This window comes from Ochotona curzoniae, unplaced genomic scaffold, assembly GCF_017591425.1.
Source record: "Ochotona curzoniae isolate NIBS_2020 unplaced genomic scaffold, NIBS_Ocur_1.0 contig_48, whole genome shotgun sequence".
Classification (NCBI taxonomy): Eukaryota; Metazoa; Chordata; class Mammalia; order Lagomorpha; family Ochotonidae; genus Ochotona; species Ochotona curzoniae.
The window spans coordinates 2305731-2329511 of NW_024466391.1; the positions used below are offsets into that span (position 1 = coordinate 2305731).

Genomic DNA, 23781 nt, shown 5'->3' on the forward strand with positions numbered 1-23781 from the left:
GGAAGGCCCAGGCAGACCCTCGGGCTTACCCAGTGGCATTGCCGTAGAAGGCCACGTAGTGGCTGGTGCCGTCAGCAAAGCCCCCACGGCTCCTGAGCTCTGTCCTGAGCAGCTGGAGGGTCACGTGGCCCTGCCGCAGGGCCACCTGGCACAGCCCATCCTGGAGTGGGTGCGGGAGCCAGTCAGCCGACCAGGCCTGCGATCCAGGCTCCCTCCCAGGGGCCCACGTTGCCCACTCACAGGGGAGGACAGCTGGTAGAGTGGGGCGCTGTCCTGGGTGCTGCGGAACCCGAAGCCGGAGTAGATGCTGCTGCTGATGGGCGCCACGTCGGGGAGCGCCAGCGACAGGTAGCCATGGCCGTGGAAGGTCATGGCGCGGACCACCTGGGGGTGGGCAAAGCTGAGTGGGGGCCGTGGCGAGGAGCAGGGCCCGGCCAGGGGCGGGAATGGCACTCACCAGCAGGTCGGCGGTGCAGCCCGAGCTGACGCCCGTGGTGTTGAGCCGCTTGAGGTCCACGTACTTGCCCAAAGCCTTGATGCCCTTGACGCAGCCACGGATGGAGCCCCCCGTAGGGAAGAGCTGCCGCAGGCTGCGGAGGCAGGGTCAGCCCAGCCCATCCTCCCACACCCCCCTGTCCCATGCCAAGTGCCCCCTCCCTGGCTCCCACCTTGGGGGCAGCTGCTCTGGTGGCACCCCACCCAGGTAGTAGGCAGTGGCCAGCTCCAGAGTGTTGTCATGGTCCACACTGAACACGGTCATCCGCTCCACACGGACCAGCACGCGCTTGTGGTTGCCACCCAGCAGGAACACTTGGATCTGCAGGCATGGCCAGGCCCCAGCTGCAGGGGAGCCCAGCCCTGCCCACCATTCCCCTGCCCGGCCCTTCCCTACCCGCACTCACTGCCTTGCTGGACGCTGTCAGGCGCTGCAGGTTCGGAGGCTGGGCGACCTCCTGGAGGCCCATGCCAAAGTCATAAAGGAGGACCAGTGTCCCTTCACGCACAGCCAGACACAAGAACTGCTCCTGGGGACACAGAGATAGGGCAGGTGGGGGGACTGGGCGAGGCCAGTTGGAGGGCAGGTGGGGGGCCTGGGCGGGGCCAGTCGGAGGGCAGGTGGGGGGCCTGGGCGGGGCCAGTCGGAGGGCAGGTGGGGGGACTGGGCGGGGCCAGTCGGAGGGCAGGTGGGGGGACTGGGCGGGGCCAGTCGGAGGGCAGGTGGGGGGCCTGGGCGGGGCCAGTCGGAGGGCAGGTGGGGGGCCTGGGCAGGGCCAGTCGGAGGGCAGGTGGGGGGCCCTGCCTGGTGCTGCAGGAAGAAGATGAGCCCGTGGGAGGACACGAGCCTCAGCTCCTGCTCAAAGCGCTTGGTGTGGCTGATCTGGCTGTCAAAGCTGATGCGGGCAAAGCCGGTGCCGTCCAGGTACGAGCCGTCCGTGAGCCACGGATCCCCAGTGGACTTGGAGCTGCAGGCCACAGGCACAGGGTCAGGCAGGGGCAGCAGGGTCAGGGGTCAGGGGGTGGTGGGCTGCACGCACCGGGCACAGGGCTTGTCCACCGCTGTGTCAAGCTCAAAGGTCCTCTCGAAGTTGTAGAGGCTGGCCACCTCCTCATTCACCGTGTCCAGCTCAATGCAGCCCTCGTAGCCAGGGAGGCGGAGGGGCTCAGGGGGCTAGGCACACAGCGTATGGTCAGAGCCCTGTTCTGGGCGTCGCCTGGCATGGCCCACCCTGCAGCCTGGTGGCCCGGGCTCACCATGAAGCTGCTGGGGTAGCCGCCCACGTAGAACACGAAGTCCTCGGGCCGCAGGTCGAGCAGCCCCTCGGCCCCAGGGGCCACCACGTCGCCCTTGGTCTCATGAACTGTCTGCTTCTCCACCGTGACAGACATGTGGCCAAACTGGAGGGTCCTGAGGGCCCAAGAGGAGGGGTGAGGGGGACGGGGCAGGGTGGGGCTCGGCAGTGGGACCCCCATCCCAGACACCCACCTGTCGATGCTGACGGCCGCAAACTGCTCCCCGATATCCTCGTCGATGCTCAGGGTGGCGGGGCCGGCCGTGCCAAGCTGGTACACCCAGTGCACCTTCTGGCCGCGCAGCGTCACGCCCATGTAGTCCCCAGAGGCCTGCAGTGGGCAGAGGTGCGGTCAGGGACAGGACCAGGCACGCCCACGCCCGCCACCCACTGCCTGCCTGCGGCACCTGGCGGCTGCCCATGTAGAGCACGAAGCGGTCCACGGCATCCTGCCCGGCCGCGGGCTCTGGGCTCTGCAGGTGGAACCGGAGGGCAGTGTAGGCAGCCAAGTCAGCCAGGTCGCGGGGTGAACGCACCTGCACCGCTGAGCGCCCGTTGAACTTCATGGGCACTTTGACCTGCGAGCGCGTAATCCCATCAGCATCCACCACCCTGACCCCGACCCCTCCGCCGGCCCCCAGGTGCGTCCTCACCTTACTGGCAGCCCCCCGGGCCTGCGCAATGAGTTCCCGCACGCGGCCAATGCTGACAGCCAGGGCCAGGCTGGCGTTGGGGGCCCCGCGGTTCTCCAAGAGGCTCAGCTTGGTCAGCAGCTGTGGCAGCGTCTTCTCCAGGGTGGACACTGAGGGCAGCGTGGCACTCAGGGCCTGCCCCCCACCCTGCCCCCAGGGACCAAAGGGCTGCAACTCACCCGAGCGCCCAGCGTCCAGCACCGCCTGGCCCAGGTCCTGGCCCTGCAGGGCTCCCAGCTGGCCCTGCCACCGCTCCACGTTCTGCTGCATGTCCTGCAGTTGCAACTGCATACGGACAGCCTGGTCCTGCACCTCAGCGGCCGTGGCCTTGGCGCGGGCGATCTTCTTGCTTGTCTCATCTGGGGGCCAGGAGGCAGGGTGCCGTGGGGCGAGGACCCCTGTTCTTCCCTTGTCCCTCGGCTTTCACACAGCCCAGGACAGTTGCAACGGGCACCCAAGACTGCCCTGCCCACCCAGGGACAGGCCACACGGGCTGCCTGGGGCCTTTGCCTGTGCGGTCCAAAGCCAGGCTCCCACCTCAGGTGCCGCCTACAGCTGCCCTTGGTTCCAGGCCTTGGAGCAGGACCAGAACTCAAAGCTGTGGCCTGGCCAGGTCCTGGGGTTCTAGCAGTCCGGTCCCAGTGGCACCCCCTGCTTCCTTCCCAGAATGTCTCACCCTGAGCCCTCTACACTCCTGCCTGGAGCCCCCCATCCCCCCTGCCGAGGTTGGGGTTGGGGTCCCTGGCAGAGGCCCAGGCAAGCGGTTGGCACTGTGGAGTTCCCGCTGGGCCCCCGCGTTGGCCCCGTGGCCATTACTGTAACACAGGTGTTTATTGGCAGCCTCCCACAGGGCTGCCTGGAGTAGACCATCCAGCTCAGGGATAAAGTGGGGACAGGCCACACGTGTACCTGTCTGCATGGCCAGCATGGCCTGTATATCCCCCACACGACCTGCCAGCTGCTCCTTCGTGGCTCGGGCACCTTGGAGCCGAGTCCCAGTGCCCTGGAAGACGGCCCACGCTGCGGGGGGAACAGTGGACAGCCTCAGTGCCCAAGGAGCCCCTCAGCGCGCAGGTGTAGCCCAGCCCACCCCACCCACAGAGACACCGGGCCACCAGGACCCCAAGGCCACAGCTGGCAGCAGCACTCAGTGGGGCTCCCAGGGGAGGAATGGAGAGTGGGGGCTGAGCAGTCCACATCACACCAACCAGGCTGCAGGGCCCCAGCCCTCACCACGGCCCAGGCGCTGCTGTTCGCCGAGCACGGCCTCCTCCAGGGCACTGCTGTTGGCCAGCAGCTGCCGGGCTCGGGCTGCCAGACCCCGCTGCACCACCGCCTGTGGACACACGGGGGCGCTGGAGGTGGGGAGAGGTGCAGTGGGGCGGGGCTAGGCAGGGCTAAGCAGGACTGGGTAGGGTAGGAACTGGGCTGTTCAGGGCTGTGCTGCACAGGGGCCGGGTAGGGATGGGACAGGAGGGGCAGGGCGGGGCGGGACAGGGCGGCACGGGGCAGGACCGAGACGGGCGAGGCAGGGCAGAGCCAGGCCGGGATGTGCTGCATAGGGGCTGGGCTGGGCCGAGCAGGGCAGGGCCAGGCGGGGCTTGGCAGGGCAGGCCCGGATAGGTTGGCCTCACCGCCCAAGTGTGGTCCGCCTGCTGCAGGGCCTGGCTGGCGGCGGTCTCGGCGGCTTGCACAGACTGCAGGATGCTGCCATAGGCGCTGGAGGCCTCCAAGGCTCTCTGGATGAAGCGGTCCTGGTTGATGCCCGCGATGATGCTGCATGGGAGTTGGGCAGGTCAGATGCTGGGACCCAAAGCTTCTGCCCACAGCCGTGCCCCACCTGTGCCCTTCTCTCGACCCTCCAGGGACCACCACCTCCTCCCCTGCCAGGGGCCTGCCTGGCCCCACCTCCACCTGAACACTTCTGCCCACACACCTGGACAGGTTGTGTGCCAGGTGGTCCAGCCTCCGGGCGTGGGCCTCTGCAGCCTCCACCAGCCCCAGTTTGGCTCCAGCCGGAGAAAAGGCTCGCATACGGCTCAGGAGTGGTGTCCGTGCCCCGTCCAGGCTCGCTGCCAGGCGCTCTACCTCCTGGGGGCAAGGGGACACTTAGTGGGACCTCACCCAATTCTGCCTGTGGGTGAGCCCATGGGATCCCTGGGAACACAACCGGCGGACCTCCTTGGCCTCATCCATGCCACGTAGCAGCTCCAAGACCTGGGACAGGATGTGGCTGGCAGCCCGTAAGGTGGCTTGCAACGTGGCATTATCCTGGGACAGCTCCAGCTTCCCCTGCTGGAGTAGGGGGAGGGCAAAGAAAGGAGGGGCTGGGGACACATGCAGCCAGGGCCAGGCCAGGTCGGGGTCAGGGCTGGGGTCAGGGCTGCGGATGGGGTCTGCCAAGGTCAGGGCCGGGGCCTGGACTTGGTCCAGGCTGGGGTGAGGGCCAGGGCCGGGGTTTGCCAGGGTTGAGGTCAGGGCCAGGATTTGGTTTGGGCAGGCCAGGGTCAGGGCCAGAGTCTAGGTGGGGCTGGCCGGGGTCCTGGCAGGGCCTCACCAGCATGGCCTGCAGCTGCTCCTGGTTCCGGCTGTTGAGCTCTTCGGCCTCGCGGGTGGCGTCCACTGCCCGGTTCAGGGCCTCACGCAGGTCCATGAGGCCAGCCTCATGCTGGGCCAGCTGCTCATGGGCACGCGTGGCCAGAGCCTGGTTCTCTTCCCAGCGGCCGGTCAGCTGCCCTTGCACGTGGGCCAGCACTGGATATGAGGGAGTCACACCCCTTGAGGGCTCAGCCCCCATCTGCAACCCACGCAGACCACACCTCCAACTCCCCACTCCACTCACGCCTCTGGGCTTCAGCCAGCTCTGCCTCGGCCACAGCCCGCTGGGTCCCCAGGTCGCGAGCCCGCATGGCCCCAAGCAGCCGGCCCACCTCGGCCAGCACCCGGCGCAGCTGCTCGCCAGATGGGGCTGACACGTTGGCCGATGGCAGGTGGCCCGTCTGGGACTCAAGCTCTGTGGGGAGAGGCTGCGGTCAGGGCCTGGGGCCTGCACCCACACCCTGCTCTCGGGTAGTCTGCTCTGGCGGTCAACGTTGGGTGAGCCCTCCCTTGGGGTCGCTCACCTCTCAGCATGCCCACCATAGCCTCGATGGCCGCTAGCAGCGTCCGCACCCGTTCCAGCGTGCTCTCAGTGCCATTCAGCAGCAGGTTCACGCGCCCTTGGGCCCCCATGGCCTATGGGTACAGCCTGTGAGCTCACAGCCCCAGCCGTGGGGGAAGGCTGAGGTCCCTGGAGGGTGACCACTGGGAAGGACCTGGGGTCTGGGGCCACCAGAGGGAGCTGGGACGGGGGCCAGGGGCCAAGGTTCCAGAAGGGCTGGGGTAGTGAGGTCCCCTGGGGAGGAGAGCTGGGACTCGGGGCAGGGGCCCACCTGCTGGCCCAACCACTCTACGTCCTGGCCAAGGCTCATACTCCGCCGTTCTACTGTTTCCAGCTGCTGCTCCGTCGCAGGCCGGGGGCCCAGGGGGCTCTGCAGCTGGCTCTGGAGCAGGGGGGGAGGCAGCAGGTGAGGTTGGCACAGGGTAGGGGGCAGGCGCAGGGGCGCAGGGCTCTGGTACCTGCAGGTCCACAATGGAGGCGTTCAGCCGGTGCAGCCGGGCCCAGGCCGCGGCGCTCGCATTGATGCCCCGCAGCTGCTCACGGATGCCAGGGAGGAGGGCGCCGGCCCTTTCCAGGTCGTCCAACAAGAGCACCACGCAGTGGTCACACACTGCAAGTCCCGGTGGCAGGTGGAAGGGTCAGCAGGAGCCCAGGGCAGGGGGCAGGCTTAGCCAGGGAAAGGGCAGGAGTGGGCACAGTGGGGTGAGCACCTTCACAGTGGACGCCATGGCTCCCGGGCCCTCCAGGCACGGGCACCTGGTGCTGCTGGCTGCAGGTGTCACAACGCTCCCCGCTGAGACCAGGGGGACAAGTGCAGTGGCCTGTGTGAGGGTCACAGCGGTCCCCCGGGCACTGGCAGCCTGCGGCGGGAGCAGCACAGTCAGAGCCACGGTACCGTCCCCTCAACAGCCCCCACCCTACACCTGTGGCCCTCACTCACGCCGGCAGCCCTGCTCGGGCAGCCCCCAGTGGCCTGAGGCACACTGGCGACACTGCAGCCCACCAGCCCCCGGGGGGCACTGGCACTGCCCGCTCTGGGGGTGACACTCAGAGCCCTCGGCGGCCGGTCCACAGCTACAGGGGCGACAGCCCCCACAGTCGTCGAAGCCAAAATGTCCCTCCTGTAGGCAGGAACTGTGGTCAGCCCCTGCCCTGGCCCCGCAGCCCCTGCCCTGCCCCCGCAGCCCTACCTGGCAACGGTCGCACCGCCGCCCGACCACACCCGTCTTGCACAGGCACTGGCCACTGTGGGGGTCACAGGCTTCTGTCCCACATGGGGAGCAGTCGCACCCTGCAGAGGAGGGGATCTGAAGCCGTCCCGTCCCCACTCCAACCCCTCAGACCGTCCCTGCTTACCCCAGCTTCGTGCAGGGTGCTCATGCCCAGTGTCACCCACTCTCGCCTGACCTGGACCCTCCCCAGCAGCCCCTGCAGGGCCAGGGGAACCTGTGGCCTCTGGGCACAGGGTGGAGAGCACGCCCCAGCCCCCCTCCCGCCAGAGGACACCCCACGCCTACGTGTGCAGTTGCCGGGGAGCAGCGCGTTGCCGTAGAAGCCGGGTGCACAGGTCTCGCAGCGCGGCCCAGTGGTGTGGCGCAGGCAGCCCTGGCAGGCCCCCGTCAGGGGGTCACAGTCACTGAACAGCATGTTGGGGTCGCTGTTGCCACTGCAGTCGCATGGCTGGCAGGAGCTGCCCAGCACCAGGGGGTTCCCGAAGAAGCCAGGCGCACACCTGAGCAGGCAGCAGAGGTGACAGCTTAGTGGCCACGGCCGCCCCCTGCGCCAAGCTCGCAGTCCTGAGCCTACCAGGTCCCCTGCTCACCGCTCGCAGGAGGCTCCCGCGTAGCCAGGTCTGCAGAGGCACTGGGCCTGGCCACCTCGCACAACACAGGCCTTGGCGAAGCTGCAAGCACACGGGAGAACGTCGGGGGAGTCGGGCTCCCGCACAGGACGGTTTGGGGGGCCCGGGGGTCATCAGGGAGTCCCTGAAGGGGCTGGCCAGCTCACTTGTTGGACGGCACAGCCAGCGGGCAGGGGCAGCTGACACAGGGCGCCGCGGGGTCCTCAGACCCGCCCCTCACAAAGCCGGCCTGGCAGCGCTCACAGTGGTCCCCTTCGGTGTTCTGCTGGCAGTCCTGCAGGGAGGGGGCGTCAGCAGGGAGCCCCACCCCCTGTAGCCCACCCTCCCCCACGGCCCGCACTCACCACACAGACACCAGAGCCTGGGAGGCAGCGGTGCGAGTGGCCATGGCACTGGCAGGGCACGCAGCGGCCCAGGAAGAGACCCTTATCCCGGTAGTGGCCAGGGGCACATTCCTGGGGGCACGGGGCAAAAGCGTGGGGTCAGGAGGGGAGACCCTGGGACTGTGGTGGGGTGGGGCCTCTCCCTAGGGGGCATCAAAACAGCAAATCCAGGAACAGGGCTGGATGCCAGGCAGACTAATGGGCAGGCGTGGCCGGGCAGGGAATGTGGGAGGCTGAGCAGGGGTCCACCAGGCCTGGACCAGAGCAGACTGGGATGGACGCGGGCAGGGAGGCCCAGGGACAGACCTGACATGAGTCTCCACGGTAGCTGGCGGGGCACATGCACAGCTCCACGTTGCTGGCCGGAGGGCCCCCGCCCACGGCAGTAGCCACCTCCAGCGCCACCCTGCGCAGGGACACAGCCGAGGAGATTTGGGAGAAGAGCGCGCGGATCTGCAGCTGCTCCAGCCCGGCCAGCACCATCACGAGCTCCTCCCGGGACACAGCGCTGTGCGTCTCCATGTGCCGGAAGTTCCCCTGGGAGGCCAAGATGGAGCTGAGCCTGGGCCCCCGTGTCACACCACACACCGTGACCCTCCGCGACAGGGGCAGGTCCTGAAGCACGCCCTGAGGCGCAGCTATGTGGGACCGGAGCTCACAGGCCTGTGCACCCGAGGCACCCCGACCCCGCAGGCTGAGGGCTCCACACACCTCCACCAGCTGCAGGCGCCCTTGGTGAATGTAGCCAGGCGGAGGGTACGCTGGCTCCAGGAACATGACGCTCATTTGATTGCCCTGGAGAGGCAGGGGAAGGGGGTGAGGGCTGCGGCTCCCCGGCTTCCCCGCTCCCCCGCACCCACAGCAGCCCCGCCCGGTGGCTCCACCTGCAGCACCACGTCGGGCCTGCCCTCGGCGGGAATGAAGACGTCTCCACGCTGGGTCTCCGAGTGCAGCTCGTAGCTCAGGATGCCCCCGTAGGACGACACCTGTGAGCAGCACAGGGTGACCAGGCAGGGCCACTGCGGGGCTCCCTGCTCACCCGGGAGCAGGCCCCCCAGGCTCCCGGCCCGCCGCCCCACTCACCCGGTCGCCCAGGTAGGAGGGCGGAGCTTGCCAGTACAGTTCCGGGAGGGCCTCGGGGCCCTGCCGCAGGTCAGCGTGCAGCAGTTCCGTGTCCGCCCGCCACTCGACGGGCACTGGCTGCCGGTCACTGCCCAGCAGTGCCCAGCCCTTCATGTCCACAAACTGCAGGTACAGGGGCGGCGACTCAGCAGGCCGGGCTGGCGGCCACCTGTCCCCCACCCCGGGAGCACCCACGGACCTCCTGGCGGGCGAGGGCTGAGCTCCGGCAGCGCTCGGTGGCCCCAAAGCAGAAGCAGCGGGTGCAGCCCTTGGGGTTGTCAGCTTCCAGGGAGAAGGTCCCAAGGCGGCACTGGTCACACCGAGAACCCTCCACGTTCTCCTGTGGGGGCACAGGGCCAGGCGGGCGTTTGCCGGGGTCCCCTCCTTCTACCCCGACAGTCCCCAACCACCCAGGGGGTGCTAAAGTCTGAGGCGGGTGCTGGCTGCGGCTCACCTTGCAGGAGCACTGGCCCGTGACAGGGTCACAGACGCCAGGCGTGGTGCCTGCCACGTGGCAGTCGCAGGGGCGGCAGCTGGGGTAGCCATGGAAGCCAGGGGCACAGGTGTCACACCTGCGGCCAGCCACGTTGGGTCTGCACCTGCCAGCAGCAACAGAAGGGCAAGAGCTCCCAAGGGCCCCCCACCCAGGGGTGTCCTGAGCCCCACCTGGGGGCAGGAGTGAGGGTCGGGAGGGGTGGGGGCTGGGGTGTGCCATGTCGCCCACCCCCGACCCAAGGTCCCGGGCCCCGCTCACTTGCACTGGCCGCTGTCTGCATCACAGCTGGGCTCGGCGAGCTGCTGGATGCCGGGCCCCGAGCAGTTGCACTCCTCGCAGCCAATCAGTGGGTGGCAGCCAAAGCTGTAGGGCCGGCACCGCACACAGCTGGGTGGAATGGTGAGGGGTGGGCAGATGCACTGGCCAGTGAGCTCGTCACAGAGCCGGGCGCCGCAGTCACAGGCTGGGAGGAGGCACAGGGAGGGCTGAGCCCGGCCTTGCCCAGCCTGGCCCTGCCCCGGTCCTGCCTTGCCCAGCCTGGCCCTGCCCCGGTCCTGCCTTGCCCAGCCCTGCCCTGCCCCAGTCCTGCCCTGCCCAGGCCCTGCCCTGCCCTGCCCCGGTCCTGCCCAGGCCCTGCCCTGCCTGCTCCACCTTGGGGATCAGGCACCAGCCTCCCACCACCTGCACACTCACGCCTGCAGCTGGGGAAGCCCCAGTAGCCGGTGGCGCAGCGGGAGCAGTCCCGGCCGATGACATGGGCACGGCAGGGGCACTGGCCTCCAAAGGGCTCGCACGTGGGGCCCGTGGCACCGGCCTCATGGCAGCCGCAGGGCTGGGCCCCGTTGTTGTAGAAGAGAGACAGGGAGGCGGCGGCATTCCGGCAGAAGAGGGAGGAACTGCTGGGGCTGTGCATGGGGCCTGTGGTGAGCCCACCGCCCAGCCCGGCTCCCACCCCACGCGGCCGCAACCCACCTGATGTGGTAACCGTGGGCGGCACAGTGGCTGATGAAGTCATATGACTTGTCCAGGGGCTCCTCCCGCAGGTAGCTGGGGCTGTAGGCGTCCTCAGGCACCAGCAGCACATAGTCCTAGATGGGCAGGCGTGTCACTGCCGGGGCCTGGCAGGCTCCCGGGGCAGAGGGCTGGAGTCTGGCCGGGGCCCGCTCTGTGCAGGCCGAGGTGGCCCACCCCGGGCAGACGGCTCTCTGGAGTGGCTCCCACGCATGCTCTTGGTCCCCGTCATGCCACTAGCTTCTCCCTTCTAGGTCCTCAGAAGGGCCGTGAGCCTCCTGGGATGGTCTGGAGTCCCGGGGGCTATGCCCCATGCACCCAGCGGGAGACACGCTGGCTGGCTGGGGAGACCCCCGCGCTGTGACACAGGGAGGTGACCCCCGGACACCCCAGTCCTGAGACTCACCAGCCAGAGCCAGCGGCCCTCGGGCACACGCACAGTCACGCTGAGCTCTCTGTCCGTCACGTCCAGCACGGCCCGGCCCTCACACAGCACCAGGCTGCGGCAGCCAGAGCCATGCGGGCAGAAGCTGGCGTTGGCGTGCCCTGCACGTGGGCAGCAGACAGGTGAGGGTCCCAACGGTGCCCATCCCTGGCTCCGGGGCACTGCTGGGACCCTGGGGGGAAGGGTGCAGATGGGGCGGGGGTTGACCCACACGCAAGGCTGGGCCCCAGGGCGCAAGGCCCCGCATGTGTGACACGGGAGAGAATGCCACAGAGCTTGTGGGAAAGCGGAACTACAGGGTTTAAGATCAGGCACTGCAGGACAGGAGTGAGCCTCTGCTTGGAACAGCAGCACCCCACACCAAGAGCCGAGGGTCAAGTCCACCCGCCATACAGCCCATCCCCCCATACCTCAGGTCCGCCCACACCTCAGGTCCCCCCACACCTCAGGTCCCCCCACACCTCAGGACTCCACACACCTCAGGACTCCACACACCTCAGGACTCCACACACCTCAGGACTCCACACACCTCAGGACTCCACACACCTCAGGACTCCACACACCTCAGGTCCCCCCACACCTCAGGACTCCACACACCTCAGGACTCCACACACCTCAGGACTCCACACACCTCAGGACTCCACACACCTCAGGTCCCCCCACACCTCAGGACTCCACACACCTCAGGACTCCACACACCTCAGGTCCCCCCCTAACACCTCAGGACTCCACACACCTCAGGTCCCCCCACACCTCAGGACTCCACACACCTCAGGACTCCACACACCTCAGGTCCCCCCACACCTCAGGACTCCACACACCTCAGGTCCCCCCCTAACACCTCAGGACTCCACACACCTCAGGACTCCACACACCTCAGGTCCCCCCACACCTCAGGACTCCACACACCTCAGGTCCCCCCCTAACACCTCAGGACTCCACACACCTCAGGACTCCACACACCTCAGGTCCCCCCACACCTCAGGACTCCACACACCTCAGGTCCCCCACACCTCAGGTCCGCCCACACCTCAGGTCCCCCCCTAACACCTCAGGACTCCACACACCTCAGGTCCCCCCACACCTCAGGTCCCCCCACACCTCAGGACTCCACACACCTCAGGACTCCACACACCTCAGGACTCCACACACCTCAGGTCCCCCCACACCTCAGGACTCCACACACCTCAGGACTCCACACACCTCAGGTCCCCCCACACCTCAGGACTCCACACACCTCAGGACTCCACACACCTCAGGTCCCCCACACCTCAGGACTCCACACACCTCAGGACTCCACACACCTCAGGTCCCCCCACACCTCAGGACTCCACACACCTCAGGACTCCACACACCTCAGGTCCCCCCACACCTCAGGACTCCACACACCTCAGGTCCCCCCACACCTCAGGACTCCACACACCTCAGGACTCCACACACCTCAGGTCCCCCCACACCTCAGGACTCCACACACCTCAGGTCCCCCCCTAACACCTCAGGACTCCACACACCTCAGGACTCCACACACCTCAGGACTCCACACACCTCAGGTCCCCCCACACCTCAGGTCCCCCACACCTCAGGACTCCACACACCTCAGGTCCCCCACACCTCAGGTCCGCCCACACCTCAGGTCCCCCCCTAACACCTCAGGACTCCACACACCTCAGGTCCCCCCACACCTCAGGACTCCACACACCTCAGGTCCCCCCACACCTCAGGACTCCACACACCTCAGGACTCCACACACCTCAGGACTCCACACACCTCAGGTCCCCCCACACCTCAGGACTCCACACACCTCAGGACTCCACACACCTCAGGTCCCCCCACACCTCAGGACTCCACACACCTCAGGACTCCACACACCTCAGGTCCCCCCACACCTCAGGACTCCACACCTCAGGACTCCACACCTCAGGACTCCACACCTCAGGACTCCACACCTCAGGACTCCACACACCTCAGGTTCCCCCACACCTCAGGTCCCCACACCTCAGGTCCCCCCACACCTCAGGTCCGCCACACCTCAGGTCCCCCCACACCTCAGGACTCCACACACCTCAGGACTCCACACACCTCAGGACTCCACACACCTCAGGACTCCACACACCTCAGGACTCCACACCTCAGGTCCCCCCAACACCTCAGGACTCCACACACCTCAGGACTCCACACACCTCAGGACTCCACACACCTCAGGACTCCACACACCTCAGGACTCCACACCTCAGGTCCCCCCACACCTCAGGTCCCCCCACACCTCAGGTCCCCCCACACCTCAGGTCCCACACACCTCAGGTCCCCCACACCTCAGGACTCCACACACCTCAGGTCCCCCACACCTCAGGACTCCACACACCTCAGGTCCCCCACACCTCAGGACTCCACACACCTCAGGTCCCACACACCTCAGGACCCCCCACACCTCAGGTCCCCCCACACCTCAGGTCCCCCACACCTCAGGACTCCACACACCTCAGGTCCGCCCACACCTCAGGACTCCACACACCTCAGGTCCGCCCACACCTCAGGTCCGCCCACACCTCAGGTCCCCCCCTAACACCTCAGGTTCCCCCCCCACACACACCTGTCCCCCCACACCTGTCCCGCACCTTGCCAGACACGGCCGCCATCGATTAGCACCTCCACGGGGAAGGTGGGGTGGGCGGGCTGGTAGCTATGCAGCAGAAAGGCATAGCGGCCCAGGTGGGGTACCTGGGTGCTCAGGACCACAGTGCCCTGCAGGGAGAGGTCCCAGTGAGAGGCAGAGGAGGGGGCTCCACAGTTTCCCCCAACCCCCACGTCTCTACCTGGGGGTGGCGCAGGAGGGTGGGCTCTGCTTCAGGGTCCACGGCGGTGGGGGGCCGGGGATGGGGTCCCGCGGGGGGCGTCCCTGGCAGGAGCTCTTGCGAGTGCGTGATGGGCAGGCCAGGCGGCAGTGGGACCACCTGACAGTCCCTCAGGATGATGGGCTGGGCTGGCTTCGGGAAGCGGGAGGGCAGGCAGCCGGCACTGGGGACGGACGGTGCAGGTGAGGTCCTGGCTTCCCGGCCGGCCAGGCCCCACACGGCACGCTGGCCCTCCCTGGCCACGCTACCTGCCACGGCCAAAGGCCCCGTGGGTGCTGATGCAGTGCACCTGGGGCTGTACCAGCTCCACACTAAAGTCCTCCAGAGGCACGAGGGTCACACTGTGCTGTGGACAAATGGGCGTAATGTCACCACCCTTGTGGGCCACCCCAGTGCCTGGAAGCCCCCCCCCCAGCCACCACCCTGTGGGCCACCCCAGTGCCCGGAAGCCCGGCCCCAGCCACCACCATTGGGCCACCCCCAGTGCCCAGAAGCCCCCCCCCAACCCAGCCCCTGCCAACCCCAGGACTTCTCAATCATGGCCACATAATTCCAGCCCTGGAGACAAGACCCCAGGGAGTACCTGGGGCCTCCTGCTGCTCCCCTCAGCTCTAGGCGGGGTGCAGGGTCCATGTCCCCAGGGCATTAGCCCGGGCAGGGCCCTGCAGGGGCCTCACCAGGAAGAAATGAGCTTGCTGGGCCGTGAGCCGGACGCTGGCCTCAGAGTCCAGGTGGAAGACAGCCAGGTGGCGCTGTGCGTCCAGCGCGAGGCCCCTGCATAGGGTGCTGGGGGCGGAGGACAGAGTGGTCAGCCACTGGGAAGTGGCTGCTGCTGGGCTGAGGCAGGAGTGGGCAGCCAGGCCTCCCAACCCACCTGTACGGGCAGGGATGGAGGGTGAGTGCCCCCTCCTGGGGGGCTCCCTGGGAAGTGTGCACTGCTACGGCCACCTGCTGGGGGGCACCCTCACTGGCGTACTCCACCACCAGGGCATAGCGGCCTGGCCTCAGTACGGGCACCTGCAGCTGGGTATCCACCTGGGGGAGGCAGGTGGTCAGAGGGCACAGCTCGTGTCCTGCCCAGCCCTGGGAGCTAAGCCTGGTTGCCAAAGGCAGCAGATGGCTGGCGCCCTCCGGATGAACGCTGGCCAGCGCCTTGCCCCAGAGCCCCAGGCCGAGCCCCATGGCCACCCCGCCCCAGGGCTGGGACACGCACATCACTGCCCACGCAGGCGGCCAGGAGCGGGTGCGAGGGACTCAGCCGCTCCAGGCTGCAGGGCCGTGGCAGGCTGTTGTCATGGCCACACAGGGCCTCCGCACCAGTGGCCGAGGGAAAGCCGTCCAGCGGGAGATGGGCATACAGGAGGCAGCTGTGGAGGGGACACAGCTGCGGTCAGCAGCAGGCCTGGAGGCCAGCCCCGCCTGTTCCCCCACTGCCCCAGGCAGGCCCTCACTTCTCCCCGGAGCTCCGGGCAGGGGCGTGGGCCAGGCAGGCCTCCGTCACCCGCAGCTGCAGCAGGGCGGCCTCGTAGTAGGCGCTGGGCAGCAGAACTACGTAGTCCTGGGGGAGAAGGGGGCTGGGTTGCCAGGCCCGTGGCTGAGGCCAAGGCCCCTCCCACCCCCTCCTGGGCCCCGGCCTCACCAAGAGCACCCCTTCAGCCTCCACGAGCAGGGACCAGGAGCCAGGGTGCAGCACAAACGGCTCCCCGAAGCCTGTCCGGGGCACGGTGAGGAAGGCGGGCTCTGTGCTCGGCGGAAAGGCCACGGACTGGCTCTGCTCTGTGCCTGGGGGCCGAGGGGGACCCTGAATCAGCCCTGGGCCCCGGCCACACCCACACACGGCAAGGCTGGCTGAAGCACGTGGGAAGGGGCTGGACTGGGCTGGCAGCGGGACTGCCCACTCACAGTTGGTGCACGTGGCGCTCACGCCCTCCTCACGCACAGACACCCGGCCAGTCACAACAGCTGGCCCCCGGTTCACATAGCGGAAGACAAGCCGGAAGAGGTCAGGGGAGGTCAGGTTCAGCCTGGCCACAATCCTGGGCTGGGATGGGCATTGAGCATCAGGCTCTGTCCACGGCGACCGTGGGACAAGGGCAGAACCCAGGAGACGAGACCACAGGGCCACTTACCTGGACGGATGACATCTGAGCATAGCCCCTCCAGCTGAACCCCTCGAACTCCAGGGGGTTGAAGCCGAAACGCACAGCGCGGCCCTCAGGTGTGGCCGCTTCCTCCAGCTCCAGCCGCAGGTGGTGCAGGTCTGGCACGTAGTGGTCCTCTGTGGGCCTGGTCATAGCAGGAGCTGTCAGTGCCGGGGCGGGGGCGTGGGAAGGCCCAGGGCAGCCCCGCCATTGGGGGCACCTACTCGTTGCAGGTGGGGCCCTGGGTGTTGGGGCGGCACCGGCAGGCCCCCGTCTTGGCTTCACAGCTCTGGCCCAGGGCACCGCCAACGTCACAGCGGCAACCTGCGGGGAGGGGAGCGGAGTCAGGTACCACCAGGGCATCCAGCTGCCTGCTAGGCCCTTACACATCTGGAGGTGCACTGCTCTCCACCTGCGGGGACTGCCTCCCCCCACGCCCCCAAGGCCAGGCCCTCCCAGCGCCTGGAAGTTGGGGTCCCAGCCCACGACTGCCTCACGCCACAGAGGGCCAGGCCCCAGGTACTCACTACGACAGCCGAAGTAATCGGCCTGGTCGAGGCCGAAGTAGCCATCCTTGCAGGCCGCACAGGTCTGAGTGCACACGTGGGGCTTGCAGAAGCACTGGCCGGTGCCCTGCAGCAGCAGGGCGGGAGCTGGGTGAGCCAGGAGCCTGCCCCTGCCCCTGTCCCCAGCGCCTGGAGCCCCACACTCACCGCCTGGCACTCAGCACCTCCGCCCACCGTGCCCCTGGGGTCGCAGCGACAGCCTGGGGAGGACAGAGCAGGCCTGAGGGGGCGGGGCTGGACCCTGATCCTTCCAGCTCCCTATGGCCCCCCGAGCCTCGCCCCAGCCCCCCGTGGCCTGCCCCCCGCAGCACTCACGGGCACAGCCCTCGGGGTGACTGGGGCTCAGCCCCCAGAAGCCGGCTTTGCAGCGCTCACAGCTTGGCCCCTCCACGTGGGCTCGGCACACGCAGAGGGCTTGCGCCTGTGTGGGGACAAGACCAGGGTCAGGGGGCTGCAACCAAGCGGCAGGCAGGAGCTTTCCACTGGGCCTTGGCACCCTGCCCGTCCCCCCCGACCCAACACGGCAGCCTGACTCACCTCAGGAAGGGAAGGCTCAGCCGGGGCCAGGCCAGCAGGATGACAGGCACCAACTGTGGAGAGCCAGGCCTCGGTGAGTCACCTCCCGGGGACAGACCCCAGGGATCCCCCAGCCCGGTGGGACCACCCCTTCACACACACTCACACATGAACATGACAAGAGCGACCTGCACGGCGTGACCGGCCATGCAAACGGGCGGGACCGTGGTATGACCGTAGGACACGCCTGCAGCCAGCCCAGGGGGCATGTGGCCTGCACCCTCACTCACCCTCGCAGACAGGGAAGTTGTAAGCGCCAGGCACACATGTGTCGCACCGCAGGCCTTCCACCCGGGGCCGGCAGCTGCACTGCCCACTCCGCGGGTCACAGGTGGTATGCAGGGAGCCGGCAGCGGAGCATTGGCAAGCTGTGGATGGGGCCAGGCCAGGGTGAGGGCTCAGCGCACACCTACCCCCTCCCCGCCTACCCCAGGCCCAGCCCCACACTCACGGACACAGTCAGGGAAGCCGTGGAAGCCAGGGCTGCATTCCTGGCAGGTGGTGCCCGTGTAGCCGGGGCGGCAGCGACATAGGCCCATGGGCCCACACAGCTGCTCCAGGGCGCCCCGGGGGTCGCACACACAGGCTGCAGGGAGGGGGGGAGCAGGTCAGGCCTGCTGCCATAGTGACTCCACAGGCCCTGCCCTGGGGCCCTGCTCACCATGGCAGTCAGGGTAGCTGTGGTGGCCCGGGCGGCAGTGGTCACAGTGGGCGCCGTCAAACCCAGGCCGGCACAGGCAGCGTCCAGCCTCATCACAGCCCTCGGGCAGGGTCCCGGTGGGGCTGCAGCCGCACACTGCAGCAGAGGTGTCACCAAGCTCCAGTCAGGGCCAGCTCCGCTCCCACGATCTCCCACCCGCACCCGCTCAGAGCGCCACTCACATTGGCAGAGGGGGTAGTGGAAGTAGCCGGGTGCACAGCGGTCACACGCAGCCCCCTCAAAGCCCAGCCGGCAGCTGCACTGGCCCGAGTCAGGGTCACAGAGGCCGTCAGCCACGCCAGGACCGGAGCAGGGGCACGCTGCAGGGTAGGGACCAGCATGTCAAGACAGCGGCCAGCCAGGCTCAGGCTGGGGGGCTGAGCAGGGGGTTGGGACGCACAGGGGTCGGGCAGGGGGTGCCGGCCTCGGGTCAGGCAGGGCAAGACTCACGCTGGCAGCCGGGGCCATAGAAGCCAGGGGCACAGAGCTCACAGTGGGCACCCTGGAAGTTGGGTTTGCACACACAGCGGCCAACGCGTGGGTCCTTCCGGCAAGCGTTGCCCTTGGTGCCAGCGGCACTGCAGTCACAGTCTGAGGGTGGCGGGAGTTGACTCTGAAAGCCCAGTTACCCTCCCTGCCAACCACAGGACACAGCCATAGAAGGCGGAACCACAGAACCGCGGAACCACGGGACACGGCCACAGAACACAGAACCACGGAACACGGCCACAGAACACAGAACCACGGGACACGGCCACAGAACCGCAGAACCATGGAACCACGGGACACGGCCACAGAACACAGAACCACGGAACCACGGGACACGGCCACAGAACACAGAACCACGGGACACGGCCAAAGAACCGCAGAACCATGGAACCACGGGACACGGCCACAGAACCGCAGAACCACGGGACACGGCCACAGAACCGCAGAACCACGGAACCACAGGACACGGCCACAGAACACGGAACCGCAGAACCACGGAACCACGGCCACAGAACTGCCCTTCACCTGCACTCCCCTGAGGCTTGCAGGTTTTCTGGGGTGAATTCACACCGTTTGCACAAGTGACAATCAAGTCCCCTGTCCCCTTCTCAGCAGGTGCATCACGGGCAGGGCCCCAAGGAACTTACTCACAATCTGTCCGGCCGGCAGCACCTGCTCCCCCGTGTCGTTGTGAGAAAATGAGCCCAGCGCTGAGGGAGCGACACCCGCGTGTGGGCCGGGCTGTCTAGCCCAGCGCCCCGCCCCACCCCACCTGGCAGCGTCCTCACGGTAGCACTGCGGAAAGCCCACGAAGCCCTCGGCACACGCGTCGCACTGCTCCCCCGTGAAGTTGGGCCGGCAGTAGCAGCGGCCGGTCAGGTCCTCACATGTCCCGTCCATGGAGTCCGACTCACAGCTGCAGGCTGGACGGAGCAGAGGTCAACATGTCCTGAGAGTCCTGGGCCCGGGGCCGCCAGGCTGAGGGGTGGGAGGCACAGGGCCCGGGGCCGCCAGGCTGAGGGGTGGGAGGCACAGGGCCCGGGGCTGCCAGGCTGTGAGGGGTGGGAGGCACAGGGCCCGGGGCTGCCAGGCTGTGAGGGGTGGGAGGCACAGGGCCCGGGGCCGCCAGGCTGAGGGGTGGGAGGCACAGGGCCCGGGGCCGCCAGGCTGAGGGGTGGGAGGCACAGGGTCTGGGGCTGCCACGCAAGATGCCCCCCAGACCAGACTCCTCTTAACCTCCCCCTTCCCCATGAGGCTCAGGCCTCCTGTGCTGAGGCAGCCAGGGCCAGCCGGGGCGCCCACTCACGCTGGCAGACATGTGGCGAGTCCAGGGCCTGGTCCGGGGCACGGTAGAAGCCGGGCAGGCAGCGCTCACAGTTGATGCCGGTGGTGTGGTGCTGGGGGGAGGGGATGCTGAGTGACCATGCCCCAGCCCCTGGCTCGGCCCCACCCCAGACCCCTGGCCTACCTGGCAGTCGATGCAGACGCCCCCTCCCTGGTAGATGTTGTCTTGATCTTGGCTGGCATGGCGCTGTGCCACCTCGGGGTCATAGTAACAGGCGTGGGCGTGGCCGTGGCAGTTACAGGCTGGGGGGGGGGCCCAATGTCATCACACAGCATGACCCCAGCATATCCATACACCACAAGGCATAAACACATGAATGTGGGTGGGTGACACAACCCACAAAGCACCGCGGCACAAGCTGGTACCTGTGTGCATAGGAGCCACAGGAGCAGCACACACGTGGGCACGGGAGTGTGGGGAACACACACATGGGCACGGGAGCGAGGGGCAGCACACACGAGGGCACGGGAGCGAGGGGCAGCACACACGAGGGCATAAGGAAGTGCACTCACGCTGGCACTCGTTGGCGCTGTCTGTGGTGGCCGGTCTCCACGGCTGCTGGTTGAAGCCGGGACAGCAGCGGTCGCACGAGCCCCCACACGTGTTGTGCTGGCAGGCACACTGCAGCCTGAGGGGACGCCAGGCGCCAGCTCACTCCCATCAGGAGCCCGAGCTTTGGCCCCTGCCCGGAGGAGCCTGTGGCAACCTCGAGCCACCACTGACCGGTCAGCTCATTCCTTCCTGCCCCAGCCCAGAGACAGGAGCCCAGGTACACACATCTCGGCCCACATCTCGCCCTGCTGGCAACCCGGGCTCCCCCAGCCACCCCCAGGCACAGGGCGAGGGGCCAACGGCTGTGCTCTTTCCACTGCTGGAGACACTGGGCTGGAGACTGGGACCCTGCCTTCCATGCCAAGGGGCAGGGCTGCAGCACAGAGGGTGCACTCAGACACAGCCTGAGGGGTGACGGGAGGAGGCGGAAGTGGAAAAAGGTCCCAGATACGGGCAGCGGGTAGAACCACCACCTGCAATACCACTATCCCACAGGGGTGCAGGTTCGAGTCCCGGCTGATCCACTTTGACCCAGCTCCCTGCTAATGCTCCTGAGGAAGCAGCAGAGCACGGCCCAGTCCTTGGGTCCCTTCAGCCACGTAGGAGACCCAGAGGGAACTCCAGGCTCCAGACCTCAGCCTGACCCAGCTCCAGTCACTGTGGCCATCTGGGGAGTGAACCAGCAGGTGGCCAGAGGTCTGGGAACAAGGGTCAAGGGTCCAACATCTCCCTGACACATCCAACAGGGAGCCCAAGATCTCAGGGGTGGGGGCAAGGCGGCAGGTGCAGCCCACGGGCTGGGCGGGGCCAGCTCACCTGAAGGGCTCTGCGGGGTCCCTGGCATCACAGACGTCCGCATGGCCGTGGCAGACACAACGGCCGCCAACACTGATGTCCTTGATGCTGTAATAGTACTGTGCCCAGAGCCCCGTGAGTGCCGCGGGCCACTGCAGCACCCAGGCCATGCAGCACCCAGGCCATGCAGCACCCAGGCCATGCAGCACCCAGGGCCCTGCAGCACCCCGGCCCCTGCAGCACCCAGGCCATGCAGCACCCAGGCCCCTGCAGCACCCAGGCCCCTGCAGCACCCAGGCCATGCAGCACCCAGGCCCCTGCAGCACCCAGGCCCCTGCAGCACCCAGGGCCCTGCATCCAGGGCCACCCCCACAGCCAGGGCCACCCCCACCCCTGGTCCCGCCTGCGGCTCACCCGGCGGGTGACAGTGGGGTCTCGCAGTGCCTTGCCCATCAGGTGGCCCAGCAAAGTGTTTGTGCGCAGAAAACGCAGGCGGACATTGGTGGCCTTGGTGAACTCGCGCAGCAGTGGCGAGTACGAGAAGTTCATGGCCCCCGGGCGCCCGTTCACCAGCGATACCACGATCTGCAGGCCACAGGAGCCAAGTCAGGGCATGGCCAGCCACCCCTACCTACCCTGTGGCCACCTGCCTGGGCACGGCCAGCTGCCCTACCTGCCTGCCCGTTCACCCGCCCAGGTGTAGCCAGCTGCCCCACCTGCTTGCCCATCCACCTGCCCAGGCGTGGCCAGCCACCCCTGCCCACCTGCCTGTCTGTCCACCTTCCTGGGAGTGGCCAGCCACCCCTGCCCACCTGCCTGTCTGTCCACCTTCCTGGGAGTGGCCAGCCACCCCACCTTCCCGGGTGTGGCCAGCCGTCCCACCTGCCTGCCTGTCCACCTGCCAGGGCGCAGCCAGCCGTCCCACTCGCCCTGTGGCCCACCCGCCCCTCCTGCCCTCTGCCACCCGCCTGCCCAAGTACCTCGCCGTTCTCCAGGGGCACAATGCGGGAGTACTCTGTGCTACAGATGGCATCGTCGTCCCTGGCGATGCGCTGCAGGGTCTGTGGCCCAAAGCGCTCCAGGCAGTCCCTCTTGGAGGCTGCAAGCCGGGTGGGTGTGAGAGCGGCCTTGCCCAGTTCAAGAGGCTGCCGCCAGACACTTTCCTAAACAGACCTGGAGCTGCGTTCCCCGGGGCCACCACCCCTCAGGTCATCCTCAACTGCCCGGGAAGATGGCCTTTTCCTGCAGGGGACAGGCGCGCACGTGTGGAGGACAGGTGTCCAGGCCTGTCTCCCAGGCAACGTGGGGAGGGATGAGCCAGGCCCCCCTCTCCTGACCCAGCAGCGAGGCCAGGAGGAAGTGCAAGGGAGCCGAGTGTGCCCTGATGACTGGGCTGTGAGGGACAGCCCTGAGCCCCAGTGGTCAGGGGCCTCGGGCCCTCTGCAGGGACACCCCCAGCCCTGGAGACACTCACAGGCGAAGAACTGCCAAGGCCGGTAGGTGTGGCCAAAGTCTGTGGAACGTTCCAGCACCCAGAGGTCCGGCCGAGGGGAGTTGGCAAACTTGATCAGCACATAGGCCACGTGAAAAACCTGTGGGTGTGCAGAGTGGGGGAGGGACAGAGAAGGGGGATGGTGAATGGGGGAGGGACAGAGAAGGGGGATGGTGAATGGGGGAGGGACAGAGAAGGGGGATGGTGAATGGGGGAGGGACAGAGAAGGGGGATGGTGAGTGGGGGAGGGACAGAGAAGGGGTGGGGACAGTGGGGGAAGGGGCAGAGAAGGGGTGGGGAGAGTGGGGGAGGGGCAGAGAAGGGGTGGGCAGAGTGGGGGAGGGACAGAGAGGGGATGTGAGTGGGGGAGGGGCAGAGAAGGGGTGGGCAGAGTGGGGGAGGGACAGAGGGGGATGGTGAGTGGGGGAGGGACAGAGAAGGGGGATGGTGAATGGGGGAGGGGCAGAGAAGGGGTGGGCAGAGTGGGGGAGGGACAGAGGGGGATGGTGAGTGGGGGAGGGACAGAGAAGGGGTGGGGACAGTGGGGGAAGGGGCAGAGAAGGGGTGGGGAGAGTGGGGGAGGGGCAGAGAAGGGGTGGGCAGAGTGGGGGAGGGACAGAGAGGGGATGTGAGTGGGGGAGGGGCAGAGAAGGGGATGGTGAGTGGGGGAGGGGCAGAGAAAGGGGATGGTGAGTGGGGAGGACCATGAGGAAAGGGGACGGGCAGGGTTGGAGAACGACAGAGGGCAAAGGGGGATGGTGAGTGGGACATGGAGCCTGGCCCTCCATAGCCCCTGCTCTGTCAGTGTGGGTTCACACAGGTGCTATGGGGTCTCTGTGCTTTGCAGGGGCCAAGGAGGGAACAGCCTCCCAGAGGGGCCCCTCGGGCCTGAGCAAGAGTAGGTGGTGGTCCTGGGGGAGACAGGCCCAGGGCACAGTACCCCATCGTGAAGCCTCAGGGGCCCTGGCCTCCCCTTACCTAATGACCGCCCCAACACTAGGATGCCCTCCCAGAGCTGAGCCACCCAGGCATCTGCCCACCTCCTGCTCTTGGGCAGAGGTGCCCAGGCCCAGCTTTTGCCTCTCTGGTCCTAACCCGCAGATCCAGGTCTGCAAGTCCGGGCTTTGTGGGCCCCTCCTCAACGGCGGCCTGGCCAGCCCTGGCCTTGAGAACCCAGAGGACCCCTCCGGACACCTCCTTGGGGCAGTCCAACCTGGTTGCCACCCATCCCAGCCCCCGGGACCTCCTGGCCCTCCACGACCCCGCGGTGTGGCCCCAGCACCACATACGCTCAGTGCCTAGACAGCCCCAAG

General features: G+C 67.7%; 1 protein-coding gene across 1 annotated transcript in view; it reads right to left on the reverse strand.

Annotated features, from left to right (window-relative positions):
• LAMA5 (laminin subunit alpha 5) overlaps window positions 1-23781 on the reverse strand; it is a 35021-nt gene that overhangs the window by 2405 nt on the left and 8835 nt on the right. The window contains exons 4-71 of the mRNA XM_040988176.1: window positions 22451-22568; window positions 21957-22075; window positions 21391-21561; window positions 20998-21095; window positions 20142-20257; window positions 19753-19871; window positions 19591-19681; window positions 19073-19207; window positions 18932-18994; window positions 18246-18386; window positions 17978-18115; window positions 17757-17891; window positions 17547-17681; window positions 17326-17463; window positions 17057-17109; window positions 16835-16940; window positions 16670-16719; window positions 16481-16586; window positions 16178-16277; window positions 15942-16098; window positions 15715-15853; window positions 15452-15594; window positions 15264-15370; window positions 15026-15179; window positions 14687-14847; window positions 14490-14598; window positions 14061-14158; window positions 13774-13975; window positions 13576-13702; window positions 10922-11061; window positions 10477-10592; window positions 10198-10409; window positions 9763-9967; window positions 9463-9607; window positions 9208-9348; window positions 8970-9131; window positions 8771-8872; window positions 8598-8681; window positions 8193-8423; window positions 7848-7958; window positions 7650-7777; window positions 7465-7545; window positions 7160-7374; window positions 6833-6933; window positions 6583-6763; window positions 6353-6502; window positions 6101-6252; window positions 5914-6024; window positions 5605-5716; window positions 5325-5495; window positions 5040-5236; window positions 4661-4777; window positions 4419-4573; window positions 4117-4258; window positions 3716-3818; window positions 3392-3502; window positions 2662-2841; window positions 2444-2592; window positions 2198-2368; window positions 1985-2121; window positions 1753-1906; window positions 1536-1669; window positions 1301-1463; window positions 903-1025; window positions 669-817; window positions 458-590; window positions 241-384; window positions 30-160 (exon numbers count right to left, since the gene is read on the reverse strand). Coding sequence (XP_040844110.1) covers window positions 30-160; window positions 241-384; window positions 458-590; window positions 669-817; window positions 903-1025; window positions 1301-1463; window positions 1536-1669; window positions 1753-1906; window positions 1985-2121; window positions 2198-2368; window positions 2444-2592; window positions 2662-2841; window positions 3392-3502; window positions 3716-3818; window positions 4117-4258; window positions 4419-4573; window positions 4661-4777; window positions 5040-5236; window positions 5325-5495; window positions 5605-5716; window positions 5914-6024; window positions 6101-6252; window positions 6353-6502; window positions 6583-6763; window positions 6833-6933; window positions 7160-7374; window positions 7465-7545; window positions 7650-7777; window positions 7848-7958; window positions 8193-8423; window positions 8598-8681; window positions 8771-8872; window positions 8970-9131; window positions 9208-9348; window positions 9463-9607; window positions 9763-9967; window positions 10198-10409; window positions 10477-10592; window positions 10922-11061; window positions 13576-13702; window positions 13774-13975; window positions 14061-14158; window positions 14490-14598; window positions 14687-14847; window positions 15026-15179; window positions 15264-15370; window positions 15452-15594; window positions 15715-15853; window positions 15942-16098; window positions 16178-16277; window positions 16481-16586; window positions 16670-16719; window positions 16835-16940; window positions 17057-17109; window positions 17326-17463; window positions 17547-17681; window positions 17757-17891; window positions 17978-18115; window positions 18246-18386; window positions 18932-18994; window positions 19073-19207; window positions 19591-19681; window positions 19753-19871; window positions 20142-20257; window positions 20998-21095; window positions 21391-21561; window positions 21957-22075; window positions 22451-22568 — 9173 coding nt within the window. The remainder of the gene's footprint in view (window positions 1-29; window positions 161-240; window positions 385-457; window positions 591-668; window positions 818-902; window positions 1026-1300; window positions 1464-1535; window positions 1670-1752; window positions 1907-1984; window positions 2122-2197; window positions 2369-2443; window positions 2593-2661; window positions 2842-3391; window positions 3503-3715; window positions 3819-4116; window positions 4259-4418; window positions 4574-4660; window positions 4778-5039; window positions 5237-5324; window positions 5496-5604; window positions 5717-5913; window positions 6025-6100; window positions 6253-6352; window positions 6503-6582; window positions 6764-6832; window positions 6934-7159; window positions 7375-7464; window positions 7546-7649; window positions 7778-7847; window positions 7959-8192; window positions 8424-8597; window positions 8682-8770; window positions 8873-8969; window positions 9132-9207; window positions 9349-9462; window positions 9608-9762; window positions 9968-10197; window positions 10410-10476; window positions 10593-10921; window positions 11062-13575; window positions 13703-13773; window positions 13976-14060; window positions 14159-14489; window positions 14599-14686; window positions 14848-15025; window positions 15180-15263; window positions 15371-15451; window positions 15595-15714; window positions 15854-15941; window positions 16099-16177; window positions 16278-16480; window positions 16587-16669; window positions 16720-16834; window positions 16941-17056; window positions 17110-17325; window positions 17464-17546; window positions 17682-17756; window positions 17892-17977; window positions 18116-18245; window positions 18387-18931; window positions 18995-19072; window positions 19208-19590; window positions 19682-19752; window positions 19872-20141; window positions 20258-20997; window positions 21096-21390; window positions 21562-21956; window positions 22076-22450; window positions 22569-23781) is intronic.